This window comes from Marmota monax, unplaced genomic scaffold, assembly GCF_021218885.2.
Source record: "Marmota monax isolate L192 unplaced genomic scaffold, Marmota_monax_Labrador192_F-V1.1 WCK01_AAM20220418_F8-fsc00086, whole genome shotgun sequence".
Lineage (NCBI taxonomy): Eukaryota > Metazoa > Chordata > Mammalia > Rodentia > Sciuridae > Marmota > Marmota monax.
The window spans coordinates 1497108-1509740 of record NW_026693086.1 but is presented as its reverse complement, the minus strand read 5'-3'; the positions used below and the strand labels follow the sequence as shown (position 1 = coordinate 1509740).

Below are 12633 nucleotides of genomic sequence, written 5' to 3'. Positions count from 1 at the left end.
AGGTCTGCACACAATGATAAGTAGGGAGACCTTTCCTCGGAGCCCAGGGCCGTACTCGATGCTTTATGGACGCTGGAGTCCTTGTAGAAAGAGTGGTCACCAGCAGCCTGGCTGGAAGATTTAGGTCAAATTAGATCCGTGGACCTGTAGCATCAGAATCGCTTTTTAAAAATGCAGATTTCCCTGGAGACTCGGGGACTGTCAAATGGGGCCAAGAGTTCTGAACTTTTAATTAGATGAAATCTGCCCTCAGGGAAATGGAGAAACACTGTGATGGAAAATAGGGGGGAAAAAAACTAACAATAAAGAATCAATCCTTATTGTGTGTAATCCCAGCAGCTTGGGAAGCTGAGGCAGGAGGATCTCGAGTTCAAAGCCAGCCTCAGCAACTTAGTGAGGCCATAAGCAACTTAGCGAGATCCTGTCTCTAAATAAAATATTTAAAAAGGTCCGTGGGGGCTGGGGCTGGGGCTCAGTGGTAGAGCACTTGCCTGGCATGTGTGGGGTCTGGGGATGTGGCCCAGTGGTTGAGGGCCCCTTGGGTTTAATTCCTGGTACCAAAAAAGAAAGAAAGAAAGAAAGAATGTCTCAAAATCGATCTCCCTTCCCCCCGCCCCCCCTTCTCCTTTTCCTTCCCTCCCTATACCCCTCCCTTCTACTTGTGTCTACAGACAAATCTCTCACAGCGACAAAAAAAAAAAAAAATGGCCACTGGGTGACTTTTATTCCCCACCCCTGACTTCAATCGGGATCAAAGACTAAACAGATATCCCTAGTCAGAAAGTCCTTGTTCATGTAACCATCCTCTGACAACAATCACAACGTTCCCCAAAACCCCTTTTGATCTCTGCCTGCCCCTCCAACTCTGGGGCTCATCTGTCAGACTCATACTCGAATCAAAGTGCAAAGGTCCAAATTGTCACCCCAGATAATTCCAGGTTCCTGGATCCCCGACGCTTCACAGTCTTCATATGATCTCAAACTTCCTGAAATAAGAAAATGTCAGGAGTTGTACAACAGTTCTTCGGTGTTCCAGAGAGTTCCCCAGCCACGTGGGAGTGAGAGAGAGAGAGACTGTGTTCCACCAGTCCTAGTACATCCTGAGACGGGGAATGGACCGAGAGGACGGAGCAAGTGAGACTAGGAGGAAAGGGAGCCGGTACAGGGTCCTTTAACCAGCAGGTTAAAACTGTGGGCTACTGGGCTCCAACCTGGAGATTTCTACGTGAAATAAGGGATGGGCCTCCAAAGTATCCCACCCAAAAGGTGAAATAACTGGGTGTTTAGCTACCAGTTGCCACCTGTCATTGGTTAAGAGCAGCTCCAGCCGTCATGAATCCCCATCACGCAGGTCAAGTACACGACTCTGTCTGGCAAAGACCCCAAGGACCGGTATTGCAGGTACTGGGGGAGCAGGGTACAAAGACCCTGGCCCATACAGTAGTAGTGAATGCCTAGCGGGGGACGTGACGTTAAATGTTGGACAACTGGCTTCCCCATGGGAGAGCCCTGGCCTGTTGCGTTTGCCAATGTCTGTGACGGAAATAGTCTCCCTACAGCCAGTTGCAAGCTACCAGCTTATGTCACTGAATGCAGAGTCCAAAAGATACCGATTCTCATGTGCTGACATAAGGCATGTCCAGCACTTCCCAGAAGGGGATCCAGGCAGGCCACGGGCAGCAGCTCCTTGCAGGTATGGCTGCAGCACTGTGTTACGTAGCTTTTACACTCTATTCTATGTATATCAATATCTGAACCTTTTACAGCAGGATTACCCTTCAGATCTTATTATTACTTTTTTTTTTTTTTGTACTGGGGATGGAACCCAGGGGCACTTAACCACTGAGTCACATCCCCACTCCTTTATTTATTTTTCATTTCACTAAATTGCTTAGGGAGGGCCTCACTAAGTTGCTGAGGCTGACCTTGAACTTGCGATTCTCCTGTCTTGGCCTCCCGAGCCTCTGGGATTACAGGCATGCACCATTGTACCCAGCTGCTCTCCAAATCTCGCAATAACTTCACACACCCAGGAAAGTATGTGTTGTTTATTGTTTTTACACCATCTTCCCCACCCCCATAAACCACCCACCTCATTTACACAGTCATGCATTCATGAAATCAGTGAAAATCTATTGAAGGGGCCAGATTTCAAAGATACCTCCATTGGATCAACCAGACAGTAATGGCCATATCTTGTTTTGCCTGAACAGAGACAACACACACACACACACACACACACACACACACACTTTTCCCCTCCTCCTCCAAATGGTACCCATTTTCCTTTAAGCCACTACCTCTCACACTATCTTGAGTCTTCAAACCTTATTTTCTGGCTCTAGGAATTAGTGCCTGACACCAACCTGACCAATTAGAGTGTTTCATTCCCCAGATGAGACCCCAGTTGGGCCAATGATACTCTTTGCTTAGAATTAATGGAATAAGAAAATCCTCCTGCTGTGTTACGAGGCTAGAAGGATGCAAGTTTGGAGTTACTGGTAGCCATTCTGCATCCTGAGGGAAGAGCCCTCTGGAGAAGGGTCAAACAGAGTCCCAACATCATTTGTGCCCTTGGATCCCATTGTGTCTGAAGACACAGACTTTTTAATTATGTGAGCCCATAAAATCCCCCCTTTTTTTTTTAACTTAAGCTGTTTTCATTGGATTCTCTGTCACCTGCAACCAAAGGATGGCTGACGGATTCACAGACCTGAGATCAAGGGACCTGAGCTTTAGGATAGGCCCTTCCAACTTTCTCTCCTTGACCCCAGAGTTTAGTTTAGAAATAAGAATGGTGTAGAGACCCTGCCTCCATGAAGACGGAGGACGACTCCCAGGCAGAGACTGGCCTGCAGGAGCTGGCCAGAGACGCAGGGGGTGGCCAGCATCACTTCAGGATCCGGATGCTCATTTTTTGTTCTATGTCCATCTTCTCTAAGGACTGGAGAGACATGGAGGTGGTCACGTCAGAAGTCTCGAATCACAGGCCACCATGCCTCCCCGCTCCTCCCGCAGGGCTCTAAGCATTCCCCAGAGCCCGGTCACTCCCTGGGAACCCCTTATTTTTCAGCCCTTCTTCTATTTTATGTCTCATGCCCATCTCTCTGCAGGAAGTCCACTCCCCAGTTCCCGAGGGGGTCAGGATGCCCGACCTTGGTGAACTCCAAGAAGGACACAGCCCCATCCCCATCTTCATCCGCCTCCTGCACCGTGCGGTCCGTGATGCTTTCTAGCTGTTCTTCTGTCACCTGGACTCCGACCATCAGCCGGAGAACCTGGAGGTAGAAGCAGCAGCCATAAAGAAGAGGCACAGAGTGTACTCGTGCATCCCCCAAACTCACTGCTGAAAGGACTCCCAATTTCATGATCTCTCATCCATTGCCCACCTCACCGTCTCCCCTAATAATTCCCCCCACGGCTTGGGCATCTGATCCCCCATCTAACCCTCACCACTCACAGCAACAAGCAATATGCCCAAACTCATTACTCCAACCTTAAAACCCCAGATCGTCCATCGCTAGCTCACCCTCTGTCACCACCTCAGCACACCTGAAGAGAGGTGAGCTTCTTGATTTTGGCGCTGTGGACATTCGGGGCCAGTCCACCCTCTGTTGTGGGAAGCTATCCTCACTATTATCCAATGTACAGAGCAGCATTCCTGACATCTACCCAATGCCAGTAGCACATTCTCCCCCAGTTGTGACAACCAGGAATGTCACCAGCTAAGGCCAAGTGCTCACTCAGAAGGCAAATTTGCTGCCTGCTGAGAATCCCTGATTCCTCACCTCTTACCCAACGGCTACCCACCCCGCCTCCCAACTAACCCCTATTGCAACCCCATCCTTTCCATTTCCCACCCCATGTGCATGTTCCGCCCATGGGCGGATCATCCCACCCCATTCCGCACGCAGCCCCATCCAACCATCCCCCCTTCACCCATCAGGTCTGTTTGCATTTGCCTTCTTCCCACCTGCAGCATCTCGTGCCTGGAGATCTTCCCATCCTGATCCAGGTCGTAGAGTTGAAAGGCGACTGGGAAGAGAGCAGAGGGGGGATAAGGAAGGTGGGTCTTACCTGGTTCTCTTCTGGTCGCCATGGAGGCCTAGATCATCAATAGGCTCACACAGGGAGTGGGAGCTTCCTGGGGCCTCTCCCTTGTGTGCTCAATTCTGGGGTCTCACTCCGGCAGGCCCCCCCAATACTCACAGCGAAGTTTGTTCATTCTGCTGTTGAGGGGTTCAGGCTGCTTGGGGTCTCGGACTCCTGTGTCATCGTCTATAGGTCGAAAATGAGCCAGAACCCTAACAAAGCCTGAGAAATCCAATCGCTGACTCCTGGAGGGTGGGATGGGGCGGAGCAAGGGTCACCTGGGCGAGCCACCTGCCTCTGTCTCTGACCTCCCCCACCTTCCCACCCACCCACAAGCAGGTTTCTCCAGCTCCATCTCCTCGCCCCCAACCGGGCATCACCCATCGGGGAAGAAGCTGTCTATAATCCGGTCTCCCAGGGGGTTGACAGCCAGCGCCCCGATCTGCTGGAGATCCGTGCGGCTGTAAAGTCAAAGTACACAGTGGCTGGGACAAAGGCGGCAGGTGGTGTCTGAGAGGGGAGTGGGGGCAGAGGTCATCAGGCCAGCCCCCTGCCCTCACCTCAAGTAGCCCTTCTTGTTCCTGTCCAGTGCCCGGAACCGGTGGTAGAGGCGGAGCAGACTGGCCTGCGAGACTGCGGGAGGGAAGGAGGAAGGGTGACCTGGCGAGTGCGCTCGGGACGTGGCTGAACCCCAGAGCCGCGGGCAGCGCCCCGGAAACCCCCTCCCGGCGGCCAGGGGAGGCAGGGTCTTTATCCTCGGACCCGGGGCAGAGGGACGGAGTTGGAAGGAGCTGGGCGAGACCCAGTGAAGCGCCAGGTTGGAGACCCGGGCAGGCTCCCCGCGTTTCAGCGCTGGGTTCCCGGAAACCAAGGGATCAAAGTCACCCCCGTCCATCCGCGGTCAGCTCTGCCTTCAGCCTCCGTCCAGGTTCGAGGACACCTGGCTGCTTGGGTGAATCCAAGCGGGTGAACCCGGGCCATCTTCCCACTTGGACGCGGGACCCCCAAGTTGACGCGCCCCTGTTCCCAGGCGCCTGGGTCCAGGTCTCCCAGCCCCGGGGTCCCCCACTCCCGGATTGTGATCCATCCCTCCATCACGCCCTGTTCTGGGGTCCCCTACGCTGCCCTGAACCTCCTCCTGTCCCCAGCCGGCGCCTGGCTTTGTCCCCTCCCCAGGCAGCGGCGCGGGCGCACTCACAGCCGGTCTCTCGGCGAATGCTGTCCACGTCGGGAATGAGAGCGGCGTGGGAGCCGCGCGAGCCCATGGCCGAGCTGGAGGCGGGAGGACCCGAGCGAGCGGCCGGCGGACCCAGGCGGTCCCTCCTCCAGGCTGCAGGCGGGGCCGCCCAGTGACCCCAGGGCCGAAGGCCACCACCGGGCTGGAGAGCAGCCAGGCTCCAGAACCCCAGCGTTCCTCGCCTCCCACCTACGACCCGGGCAAATAGAAAACAATAGCCGGGGTAGCGGGTCAGAGGGGAGGGAGTGGACAACGGGTTGTTTCAGCCCAGATTCTGCTGTCCCCAGGGCAGAGGCTGGGCGAGGCCGGTGCCCCGCCTTCTGAAGCCTCCCTCGGGTCTGCATTCTCACGGTCCGCACCAGATACGCCACCCACTCCTCCTCCAGAGCGCTGCCCTCCCTGTCCCTCTCTTCTTTGCTGAGTGCATGCTCAGAAGCAGAGTCCAGGTCCTGCTGGGAACCTGGTGGGGGCATTTGTCCCCATCCCGGATGGCCCCAGTCTGGGGGCTGGTGTACAGGGCAGGGAGAGGCATCAAAGCACTCCCAGAGAGGAGAGGTCAGGAGGGGTCTTGAGGGGCAGGGTGGAGACTCCTTAGGTGGAAAGGGCACTAACTAGATCTAACCACACCAGCTAGTCTCCAGAGTATCTGGGTTTTGAATTTTTTTGTTTGGTCTACACAGCATGATTGCTGCTGTGTCATTAAAACCAATGCTTTAAGTGCAAATGTATCCAGATTCTTGGCTTCTCCTGAGATATTCCAAGATCTGACATCACTAAGTCAGGGCCTGTCCATTTGCTACAGTCTCCACTCAGCCCAAGCTTCTGGCTTTTATGCATGGGAGGCTGCCAAGGGGACTGGTTCTGAACTATTGTTAAGCATGCTGTCCTCCTGATCCATTTTTTCTGTTGCTATAACTGAATACCAGAGACTGGGTAACTTATAAAGAATAGAGGTTTGTTAGGTTCATAGTTCCAAAGGCTGGGATGTTCAAAACCAGGTGGCTGCACATCTGATGAGGTCCTTCTTGCTGGCATGAACTCTCTGCAGAGTCTCAAGGCCACATAGGCACCATATGGTAAGATGGACAGCACATCCCAGCCCAGGTCTCTCCTACTGTTCTAGAAAGACACAGACCCATTGGATGAGGGCCCCACCATTCAGGCCTCATTTAACCTTCTTTGCCTTCCAAAGGTCCTGCCTCTGAATGCCACGGTCAGATTAAGTTTGCACCCTGTTCATACCTCACATTGGGGATTAAATTAAATTTCTTTCTTTCTTTCTTTCTTTCTTTCTTTCTCTCTCTCTCTCTCTCTCTCTCTCTCTCTCTCTCTCTCTTTTTTGGTGGTGGTGCTGGGGACTGAACCCAGGGCCTTGTGCATGCAAGGCAAGCACTCTACCCACTGAGCTATATCCCCAGCACCCCGGGGATTAAATTTCAACATGAATTTTGGTGGGACATTTAAACCATAGCACATGCATCCTTGGTAGAGGCATATCACTCCCCAGGGAGGGGAAATCTTATTTTCTTGTGTACAAAGCACAGATTTACATACAGCACATAAATATACAGTATATTGGGGGTTGTGGAATTTCATGGGGGGGAGGGGTAATAGAGGAAAAAGTGTCTAAAAGATTTCAGGGGAGGAAGGGATAGCGATTTTTAAAAACTTGAGAAACTCGGTTGTATACGGACCAAGCACCACGGGTGCCCAGTTTTGAAGCGATCCTTCATCATAATCACACATACACACAAGCTTTCCCGGAGGAGAAAATGCAAGCAGTTCATTACAAGGGTTCAAGTTCATAGAGAAAGAAGCTGGACAAACACTCTATTTTCCAGCCCAAGGCAGAGTTGGCATCAAATGGGCTTTGAACATATTGATCTAAAAAGTGCTTGCTTCTCTCAGATACCCCAAGGATTAAGCAACTGGCCTAAGAAAGCCTGATTCCCTTTCAGACACTCCCCAGGGACAGAACCATGTGGGAAGCCACACTTCTCCCTGATTAAGCCCCCAAATCACACAGGTGCAGGTGCGTGGCTGGGGTCAGGCTAGAAGAATTGGTGTGAGTTGGAGACCCCAGGAAACTGCCAAATCACCTCTGGCCAACGTGGGATGCTAATCTTGGAAAGCACTTCTCCACCTCATTCTCTGAGACAGTGATACACTAAAGTAAGTGATGCCAAAGAGTAATTAATAACCCTGAGGTTCACACCATGCACAAGGACAGGACTGTGCTTCCCTTTCCTGCGTCATGAATGCCAGTGAGGTTTAGATCAGTCTCACAGTACATGTGGCCACGTCTTCTCCGAGCATCCACATTCAAGAGAGAGATGCATTGGGGAAATTTTCTTCTCTAGACTCTATTAGACTAAACTTTTTTTTTTTTTTTTGCCTTTAAGCTACATGAAAGCTTCTAGCCATTCTTGATGAAGGTTCACCTCTAAATAACATGCAAGAGTAGTTAGAAAAATATAAAACGCCTATGACTCAACAATAGAAGGATAAATGTCAGCCAGGCACTGTAGCACACCCACGCCCATAAAGCCAGCAATTCAGGAGGTTGAGGCAGGAGGATCTCAAGTTTGAGGCCAGCCTGGGCCACTTAGCAAGGCCCTGAGCAACTTTGTTTTAGTTAGTGTTTTCATTGCTGCAACTAAAAGATCTCACCAGAACAATTTTAAGGGAGGAGAAGTTTATTTGGGGGCTCACCGTTTCAGAGGTCTCAGTCCCCAGACAGCAGGCTCCGTTCCTCAGGGTTTTAAGATGAGGCAGGACATTACGGCAGAAGACTGTGGCCTAAGGCCTGGTGATCAGAAAGCAGAAAGAGAGGTCTCCACTTGCCAGATAAAAATATATACCCAAAAGCCCAGCCCATAATTCCCACCTCCTCCAGCCACTCCCTGCCACTTTGGTTACCAATCAAACCCTATCAGGGCATCAATTCGCTGATTGGATTAAGACTCTCATAACCCAGTCATTTCTCCTCGGAGCCTTCTTGCATTGTCTCACACATGAGCTTTGGGGGGGGGGGGCACCTCACCTCCAAACCATAACAAACTTAGAGAAACCCTCAAAATTAAAAAGAAAAAGGGCTGGGGAGGTAACTCAGTAACAAAGAAAAGGGGGACCATAAACTTGAAAAGACATTTCTTTCCAAGAAGATACATAAACAGCCAAATAAATACATGAAAAGATTCTCCGTATCACTAGTTATCAGGGAAATAAAAAAATCAAAGCACAAGTGAGATACCACTTCACACTCACTATAGTCACAACAGTTAAAACAAATAAAAACAACAACAGACAATATCCAGTCTTGAGGTGGATATGAAAAAATTGGAGCCCTCATACGTTGCTAGTAGCAACATACCATTCCACAGCAACAGGCTGTGGAAAATAGTTTGAAGGTTCCTCAATAAGTTAAGCAAAACTACCACCTGACCCAGCCATTCCACTGCTAGGTATATACTCAAAAGAATTGAAAATAAGTGTTAATAGTAACACTATTCCTATTAGTCAAAGGATGTCGGGGGCTGGGGTTATGGCTCAGTAGTAGAGCTCTGGCATGTGTGAGGCACTGGGTTCGATCCTCAGCACCACATATAAATAAATAAATGATTCACTGACAACTAAAAAAATATTTAACAAAAAAAAGGTGTAAACTACTCAAATGTCCATCAACCAATGGATAAACGAAATGTGGCATAACTATGCAAATGGAATATTATTTGACTATACAAAATAATGAAGTACTGATATATGGCCCAACATAGATGAACCTGGAAAATATTATGCTAAGTAAAAATAAAAGATCACACATTATATGTGTTCACAGAAGATCACATATGATTCCACATGTATGGAATATCAAGAATAGGTGAACCTATGGGACAAAAGAATTGTTGAGGGATGGGGAAAGGGTGAAATAACTAAACAAGATGGGGCTTCTTTTTGAGATGATGAAAATATTCTAAAATTGACTTGATTTTGGTGACTATAATAATATCTATTGAACTATATGCATAAAATGAGGGAATTACATGGTATGTAAATTGTATCTCAGTAAAGCTGTCTCCAAAAGGATAAGCTAGGAAAGTCTACAAGTAAAAGAAATAACAGTGAACTTGATCTAACAGATTTTTTTTAAAAGTATTATAAAGGAACAATCAGTAAATGTTGTAAGGGTGCGGGAAGGAATAGATAGATAAGAAAAAGACCAGGAAGTCAGAAATAGACCCAAATGCATATGGGAATTTGTCATGTGATAAAAGTAACATTTTTACATCAGTGGGGGAAAATGTGGCTTATTCAATAAATGTCATTTGGGACATCTGTCTTTTAGGGAGAAGAATAAAGCTGTACCCCTACCTTCTTATGCCAAAATAAATTCCAGAAGAAAATAAAGATCTATATGCAAAACCAAACATAGAATGTCAGAAGGAATCTTGAGTGTATTTTGTTTTAATCTATAGCAGAAGGTCTCTCTAAACATGAAACAAAACACGGACATCATGGAGAAAAGACTGACAAATTTGACTCATGATAATTAAAACCTCTGTATAGACACACATATGTACACACACAGGTGCAAACATAAACACACACACACACACACACAAATGTGTGTGTGTATAAAGACAAAAAAGACAAATTTGGGGAAATATTCAGCTTCTAAAAAAGGTAGAAGACCATCTAACAGAAAAAAAAAGTTGGGAGAAGTTAAGAAATAGAAATAACTAATAAACATAATAAGCAGAAACTGCACAAGGTTTAAAAATCCAGATTAAAACAAGGGACTACTTTTATCTTCAATGTGTTGAAAGCTGGTCCAGAACACCAAGTGAGCCAGAACCATCTTGCAAGGTCTTTTAAACCTAAAGTGTGCTAGGATGCAGGGGTAAGGGTTCAAGTTTGGAGATAGATAATTTAATTTCTATTTTGATAGCATCCCAAGAGTCACTCTGGCTGTACAGGCAGACTTAACGGGAGCTAGGGGACTATTGCAATAATCCAGGTGAAAAATGATAGCGGCATGTCCCACGGTGACAGCTGTGGAAAGGATGAGAAGGGACCCAATTTGAGTCCTATTTTGAAAGAAGAGCCCATGGGATTTGCTGATGCATTGAATAAAAGGTGTGAGAGAGCAATAAAGGATGATTCCATGATTTGGGTCCAAACCAATTAGAAAGGGCCATTTGTCTCCATGATAGAGAAAGGGACAAATTTCAAGGGGAGAAATTTTGTTTAAAAAGTCCTTGGGCTTTTTAAAAGCCCAAGTTGAAAGAATTCCTCCACGCAAGACACTTTGCTGGGGAGAGTTCCACTTTATTACAAAAGGCTGTGTGCTTATATAGATCTAAGGAGAGGTGGCAGGGCTTAGGTAAATGACGGGTCACTCATTTATTGGTAAGTTCTTCCAGATGTCAGTTCCGGAGCCCACGAAATTAGTTCTTATTGGGGCTAAGGTTTCCTGCCAGCGAGATTTGAAATTGGCGCGGGGGGGGGGGGGGGGGGGGGGGTTGGCACCGGCAGGAAAGGGAGAAGCAGGAAAAAAGCTCCTCAGGTGCCATGTTGGGGTTTTTTGGGGTGTAGCTGCCATTATACCTTTTCCCAACACCAGTAAAGATATTAAATAGCTAATTGGTGATGGGTGTATAGAATTCAAGAGAGAACTTGAGACAGGAGCTCTCTATTTGGGATGTTGTACTTTTTGTTTTCGTTTGTCTCAAAGCATTTTCTAATTTCCTTGTGATTTCTTCTTGTTATGCTCGAATTCGGGACCCCCAAAAGACCACCAGAGACCAAGATCCATGTAAACAGCAAAGAGGTGTTTATTGCGAGCTAGCTCGGTCCTCTGTGCACACACACAGCAACTGGTGACGCTGAGAGGCCCCGAGCCCAGGGTTTGCAGCAGTTTTATACATTTTTTGGAGAGGGCAGGGACTTCACATACATCATAGCCTCCCTTAGCAAATCATCACACACCGCAGGAAAATCAAATAACAACTCTAAAACATGATTAGCACATTCACTGGCGGGAACAAGTTGGGTAGGGGTGATTGGTCAGTACAAGAGGGGGATTCCTTTGAACTGACTGATTTAAGCCACGAGGGGTGTACGTGCTGAACTATGTGGTTTCCCAACACCATAAACTACTGGGAGGGTCACCTGGCATCCCAGGTATTTCCCTGTCTCATACTGATTGGTGGCTGCTAGGGGGCTGCTATGGATCCCCACCTAGCCTGACTGAGTCAGGGACACCTGGTGCAGCAGATCTCTCCTGTTATTTGTAGATAAACAACTTAGCAGGGTGGGAATGTGCCTAGGAGTGCTCTGTGGGTCTTTCCAAGGACAAAGGTGATGTCCCTTCCTTGGACAGGCTTTGCTCTGAGGTAGAGGCTGGTTTTTCATTCTTTGCTCCACCAATTGATGAAGAAGGTATTGTTTAATTTTCCACTTATACGTGAATCTGATAGGTTTCCTTCCCTTATGGATTCCTCATTTCATTGGATTGCAGAAAAGATACTCGACATAGTTTTAGTCTTTTTCAATTTATTGAGACTCATTTTGTGGTCAAATAAATAGTTTAGCCTGGAGAATGTTCCATGTGCACTTGAGAAGAATGAGTGTTCCGCTCTTATTAGAAGCCTTCCATGCGTCTGTTAGTTCTAGTTGTTTATAATGTTGTTTAAGTCCTATATTCACTTACTGATTTTCTATCTGTCTTTATTCAGGACTGAAAGTGAGGTCTTGAATCTCCCGTTATTTTTGTAAAGCAGTCTCTTTCTCCCTTCAATTCTGTCAGTGTTTGCTTTTTAGATTTTGGGGCTGTGTTGTTTGGTGCGTATGTTTGTAATTGTCATACCTTCTTGGTGAATTGAAAAAGTTATAGGCTAAGAAATTATCAGTGTCTAGAGATGATGTTAAAACTGTGAGAGTGGGTAAGATTACCTAGATGTCAATAAAGAGAGAAGTCCCAGGACTACGTACTGAGGAGGAGGAGAAGATTGGCAATGGGAGATTGAGAAAAAAAATGAACAAGGACATGGGAGGGGAAATCAGGAGTGTGGTTTTCTGTCTCGGTAAAGGAAATGAGTCGATACAGTATCTATAAATCGTGGGAAGTCATGGTAATTTCTAGAATCCTGTATCTGGAATGCTTTTCAAAATGAACACTGAAAACATCCATCCCCCCCTACCTTTTACTTTCCAGTGCCATGTTTGGTGCTATGTCCATGACAGGGGTGGCTTTCTTTCTATTAAGGGTTGGCATTCTCTATAGGTCTGTACTCAGTGACAGA

At 47.8% G+C, this 12633-nt stretch overlaps 1 protein-coding gene across 3 annotated transcripts; it reads right to left on the bottom strand.

Annotated features, from left to right (window-relative positions):
• Window positions 1–705: 705 nt before the first annotated feature.
• Window positions 706–5616, bottom strand: Chp2 (calcineurin like EF-hand protein 2). 3 transcript variants are annotated; one of them, XM_046454545.2, is made up of 7 exons: window positions 5291–5616; window positions 4653–4725; window positions 4473–4553; window positions 4210–4337; window positions 3974–4035; window positions 3156–3278; window positions 706–986 (listed from the first exon to the last, which is right to left on the bottom strand). In XM_046454545.2, the coding sequence occupies exons 1-7, from the start codon at window positions 5355–5357 to the stop codon at window positions 978–980; spliced, it is 543 nt and encodes a 180-aa protein (XP_046310501.1). In that variant the 5' UTR covers window positions 5358–5616; the 3' UTR covers window positions 706–977. The 3 variants fall into 3 exon arrangements, with proteins under 3 accessions (XP_046310501.1, XP_046310500.1, XP_046310502.1); XM_046454544.2 differs by lacking the exon at window positions 706–986 and adding an exon at window positions 2034–2944 and having other exon boundaries at window positions 5291–5612; XM_046454546.2 differs by lacking the exons at window positions 706–986; window positions 4473–4553 and adding an exon at window positions 2034–2944 and having other exon boundaries at window positions 5291–5615.
• Window positions 5617–12633: the final 7017 nt, after the last annotated feature.